The sequence below is a fragment of the Leptonychotes weddellii genome, chromosome 4 (genome assembly GCF_054177405.1).
Source record: "Leptonychotes weddellii isolate Sample4059 chromosome 4, ASM5417740v2, whole genome shotgun sequence".
In the NCBI taxonomy this organism is placed as follows: Eukaryota; Metazoa; Chordata; class Mammalia; order Carnivora; family Phocidae; genus Leptonychotes; species Leptonychotes weddellii.
In genome coordinates, this window is record NC_138372.1 from 113467715 (window position 1) to 113473714 (window position 6000).

General features: G+C 35.4%; 1 protein-coding gene across 1 annotated transcript in view; it reads left to right on the forward strand.

Moving 5' to 3' along the window:
- Positions 1-6000, forward strand: part of C4H8orf34 (chromosome 4 C8orf34 homolog) — a 347083-nt gene that overhangs the window by 77261 nt on the left and 263822 nt on the right. The window contains 1 exon segment of the mRNA XM_081816087.1: positions 971-1099. Within this exon segment, the coding sequence (XP_081672213.1) occupies positions 971-1099 (129 nt within the window).

Here is a 6000-nt window from a genome sequence, read left to right on the forward strand (position 1 = left end):
CCTTATAAGTAACTTGATTGGTTCCTTAGTTGGGTATAAAATTCTAAGTTAAAACTAATTTTCAGTTGGAATTTTGAAGGAATTTCTCCTGTGTCTTCTGGGGCAAGTATGGCTATTAAAAAGTCTGACAAGAACTTGATTGCTGTTTCTGTCCCTGAAAGCTTTTAGGATCTTTTCTTTTTTACCACTGTTGTAAAATTTTGTGATAATATGGTTTGCATTGTTCTGGACATTTAATGGATCCTTCCAATCTGAGAAATGGGTTTTTTATATCTTTATTACTTTGTCATTTGTCCTCCTTGATTGATTGATGCTTGAGTGTTGAAATGTTATGAAATATCCACCTTTTGGGGCATCTGTCTTTCCTCAGTGACTAGATTTCAGTATTCTCTACTTTGCTAGATACAGTTACCACTCCTCAATTTATACTGCATCTTAAAAAAAAAAAAAAAAAAAGATTTGCTATTTCTTGCCTAATAATGTCTTCTCTTCTTGTTCTACTAATTATTTGACCCCAAAAATATTTAATATAATTTTAGAAGGAATTTGGGGGAAGTGAAGGTAGATGTTTCTTCTGTCTTCTGTTTTATCAGAAGATATCAAAATGTCTTAAAAATATATACTAATTGCTGATGAAGAAATTAGTAATTTTTAAGCTGCTAGAAGATGATATAAAATATAATTTGCTTGTATGTTTTCCCCTAAGTTATAGAAATCATTAATTGTAAATCAGTGCCTGAATTTTCTTTTTTCTATAAACAGTCACACTTCCCTTTACTAGTTCAGTTAAAACATTTCTTAAAGCCCAGCTTCATAACTTCCCTCTGTTTGCTCATAAGAAAACTATTTCCAAAACAAACATTTTTATTCTGTACATTGATCTTGATACAATCTTTCACATAATGATGAATAGTAAATTTTTATCATTATGTAGCATGCTTATGAAGTAATCATTTTTTTTAAAACATAGTGCCAAGGTCAGTAGATCATCCTAAGTGGAACTGGCGAATTAAACCAGAAAGCCGTGATTTTGATGAATTGAACCACATCCTTCAAGAGAGCAAGAAGCTGGGAAAAGCCCTTGAGAATCTCTCTCGAAGTAAGTTCATTTACTTGATTATAATTGAAATTCCTAACCAATATTAAAGTACAAACATTTATTACTATTGCCAGTAACCCATTTCCAACATCCTCATTATAATTACGTGAGAGGTTGTAAGAGTGTGTATGAGATTGGAAATGAGGATTGATCTTGCCTTTTCCACACGTTCTTGGGAAGACAGGTATAGAAAGTAGGAGGAACTGTAGACACCACCCCTGCCCCACCCTGTCCCTTGCCCTTGCTATTTGACTCCAGTCTCTCTACAAGGTCTCTGTCACCCCGGTCAGCTGCACAGATATAATGGTATCTTACTCATTCTTCTCTTTTGAACCTGATTGTTTTGTGTCATCCTAAATAGTAAACACACCTATTGCCTCCATGAGTTTTTGATGTCTCTAAACTTTTTAAAAAAATTCTTTATTTAAATTCAATTTAGTTATATTTCGTGTATTATTATTAGTTTCAGTGGTAGAGTTCAGTGATTCATCAGTTGCATTTAACACCCAGTGCTCATTACATCAAGCGCCCTCCTTAATGCCCATCTCCCAGTTACCCCATCCCCCCACCACCTCCCCTCCAACAAACCTGTTTGTTTCTTTTTTTAAAAAAAGATTTATTTATTTATTTATTTGACAGAAAGAGAGAGAGCATGAGCAGAGGGGAGGGGCAGAGGCAGAGGGAGAAGCAGACTCCCTGTTGAGCAGGGAGCCCGATGTGGGACTCGATCCCAGGACCCTGGGATCATGACCTAAGCCAAAGGCAGACACTTAACTGACTGAGCCACCCAGGCGCCCCTCAGCTTGTTTCTTACAGTTAAGAGTCTCTTGTGGTTTTCCCCCCTCTCTGTTTTTATCTTATTTTATTTTTCTTTCCCTTCCCCATGTTCATCTGTTTTGTTTCTTAAATTCCACATATGAGTGAAGTCATATGGTATTTTTCTTTCTCTGACTGACTTATTTCACTTAGCATAATACCCTCTAGTTCCATCTGTGTCGTTACAAATGGCAAGATTTCATTCTTTTTTATGGCTGAGTAATATTCCAGTGTGTGTGTGTACACCACACCTTGTTTATCCATTCATCTGTCAGTGGACATCTGGGCTCTTTCCATACTTTGGCTGTTGTGGACATTGCTGCTATAAACATCGGGGTGCATGTGCCCCTTGGAATCACTATTTTTGTATCCTTTGGATAAATATCTAATAGTACAATTGCTGGGTCATAGAGTAGTTCTATTTTCAACTTTTTAAGAAACCTCCATACTGTTTTCCAGAGCGGCTGCCCCAGTTTGCATTCCCACCAACAGTGTAGGAGGGTTCCCCTTTCTCTGCATCCTCGCCAACATCTATCATTTCCTGACTTGTTAATTTTAGCCATTCTGACTGCTGTGAGGTGGTATCTCATTGTAGTTTTGATTTGTATTTCCCTGATGCCATTGACATCTCTAAACTTCTAAGGGTAGCAACTGGGGCAGAATTCTTCTTAAAATCCTTTCAGAACCTAGCAACATACTTTTTTATAAAAACAATGATTCTGTAATCCAAAGCCAAGGTTATAGGTTTTGCTCTGCCACTTATTAATAACCTCAAGTAAATCATTAAACTTCCAATGAACCTTGGTCCTCTCATCTCCAGAGAAGGAAGACGTGATTCTGTCTCCTTTTTCTGGTAGGTGTGAAAGTTTAAAATGATATATTTCAAGTAAAAACTTTTAAATATTACTGTCATGAGAGTAGACAATCAAATATTTGATAAATGCATTTTATATATGTAGATATATATATATATACCTTGTGGTTTTAGTAGTGAGTTCAGAGTATTCTTATCTTTCTCTGGTTCTGAAATAACTCTCAATTTTAAAATTAGATACCTTTAGGAGCACATTAATGCCATGACCTCACTAAAATTTTCTTTTGCTGTCATGAAATATTAAAAATTCTTAAATAGAAAATAGGATACTAGCATGTTCTAGTGGATTATATTTTAGGATATATATGTTTCTTTAGATAGCACAGTTTTACTAGTTTCGTGATGTATCAAAGTTAAAATTGCCTGGGGGGGATGAACAAATTGGGTGAACGGGAGTGGAAATATAGGCTTCCAGTTATGGAATGAATAAGTCATGGGACTAAAAGGCACAGCATAGGGAGCTGAAAAAAAAATAAAATTGCCCCTTTGTATATTTTGGGAGAAATAATGTAGATATCATATGTATATATAATATATGTGTATTTGCATATTGTATTATACTGTAATTATATATATTTATACTTACATTTTTTATATTATAATTTTATATATAGAAAGAGATTGAGTCTTTTCATACCTCTTAATGCATAACTCACTAGAACTTTTGTGTGGTGAACCTATGTCACAAGTTAATTTGCCTTATGATACGATCATATAATTTTTCAATTAAGTTTTTAATTTTAATTCCAGTATAGTTAACATATAGTATTCTATTAGTTTCAGGTGTACAATATAGTGATTCAGCAGTTTTATACATTACTCAGTGCTCATCATGATACATGTACTTTTTAATCCCCATCACCTATTTTACCCATCTCCCTTCCCACCTCCCTTGTGGTAACCGTAGCTTGTTCTCTATAATAGTCTGTTTCTTGGTTTGCCTCTCTCTTTTTTCCCTTTGTTCATTTGTTTCTTAAATTCTACATATGAATTAAATCATTTGGTATTTGTCTTTGTCTGACTCACTCATTTCACTTAGCCTTATACTCTTTAATTCCATCCATGTTGTTGCAAATGGCAAGATTTCATTCTTTTTTATGGCTGAATAATATTCCATTGCATATATATGCCACATCTTCTTTATCCATTCATTTACCAGTGGATACTTGGCTACTTCTATAGTTTGGCTGTGGCAAATAATGCTGCAATAAACATAGGGATGTATGTATCTTTTTGAATTTGTGTTTTCATATTCTTTGGGTAAATACTCAGTAGTGGGATTGCTGGATCATATTGCAATTCTATTTTTAATTTTTTGAAGAACCTCCATATTGTTTTCCACAGTGGCTGAACCAGTTTGCATTCCCACCAACAGTGCACAAGGGTTCCTTTTTCTGCACACCCTCGCTGACATTTGTTGTTTCTTGTGTTTTTGATGTTAGCCATTCTGACAGGCATGAGGTGATATTTCATTGTAGTTTTGACTTGCACTTCCCTGATGATGAGTGATGTTGAGCACCTTTCCATGTGTCTGTTTGGCCATCTGGATGTCATCTTTGGAGAAATACCTGTTCCTGTCTTCTGCCTATTTTTAATTGAATTATTTGTTTTTAGGGGACTGAGTTTTATAAGTTCTTTATAGATTTGATTACTAACCTTTTGTCAGATAAGTCATTTGCAAATACCTTCTCCCATTCTGTAGGTTGCCTTTTAGTTTTCTTGATTGTTTCCTTTGCTGTGCAGAAGCTTTTAATTTTAATGTAGTCCCAATAGTTTATTTTTACTTTGGCTTCCCTTGCCTCAGGGGACCTATCTAGAAAAAAGTTGCTACAGCTGATGTCACAGAAGTTACTGCCTGTGCTCTCTTCTAGGATTTTTATGGTTTCAGGTTTCATATTTAGGTCTTAATCCATTTTGAGTTTATTTTTGTGTATGGTGTAAGAAAGTGGTCCACTTTCATTCTTCTGCATGTAGCTGTCAAGTTTTCCCAGGACCATTTGTTGAAGAGACTGTCTTTTTCCTTGATCCTTTATAGGATCTTATAATTTTGCCATTAGTAGACATCTTCTGGTTGGGATTCAAGAAGGCCCTACTTTTGGCTAGATTTACTTTTGGAAGAAATAATGATAAAGTGAGTGCAGCTTATTACTATATTATGTTCGTGAAATAAGTCTTACCCTATTAAATGTCAAAGGTTTATATTAATATGTATAAATCTTACCCCTTTGGGAAGAGCCTATGGCTCCTTATAGCCTCTCAGTTTATCTAAAAGCATGAGTTAAAAGAAAGATGATTGAAGAATATGCCCAATTATTACACAGATCTTCAAATAGAGTATTAGTCAATTTTTGTTCTTTAACATATGATAATTGCCTTACAGAGACTTGTTATATCATTGTTAGCTGGTAAGAAAACATTTGGCCTGTACCTAAAACTTTTTAATAAAGGAGTTTGATTGCTTTTCACTTATGTATTTGCCAAGATGTGTAGCAGAAATGTCAAGGTTCAAGTGATGGTCTGTCCCAAGAAAACCTAGGTGTGACCTTATAGGTGGGACCTAGCAACTGATCCTATGATCAGAAGTTAGTTAGGGGCTGTAACATGGGGCTCATTTAATTCCTGAAGGAAGTCTGGAGAAACAAAAATGGCCAGAGGGCAATCCTTGGTTGGGAGAGTAGAAGAGATGCAAATATGGGACATTATTCTTGGGACAAAGTCAAGGTCAAGGAGGCTATCAGATGAGTCAGTAGCTTGACCAGAAATAAGGTGTAACATTCAGTTCTATGTATATGATGGAGAGTTGCTTTTGGCTGCCCTTGATGGTTTTGAGGGGGCTCAATTTTTTTGTGGCAGTAGTGGTGGGGTTTATGTGGGAATAAGGGAGCAGGTCTTCACATAGGGAGGGATTGCTTTTTTTCCCTTTAAGTTTTTTTGAGTCTCTCGGAACAAAATGCTGCTTTCTTGGAATGACTTGAGTTTCTGTGATTTTTGCTATCTGAGGTTTAATACTAACTTTTTGTCTTAGGCCCAATATGTGACTAACTACCAAGTTATCAGTTTCCCTGAGATGGCCAGGGTAAATTAGTAGAAATGCAGCTTTACCATTTACTGATGTTTATTTAGCAGTCTAGCTGCCCACTGTTTAACTATGTAATCACAAACTCAGTTCTATTGTCCTGAAGCAGGATGTCATTAGTTCTTTTTTTTTTTT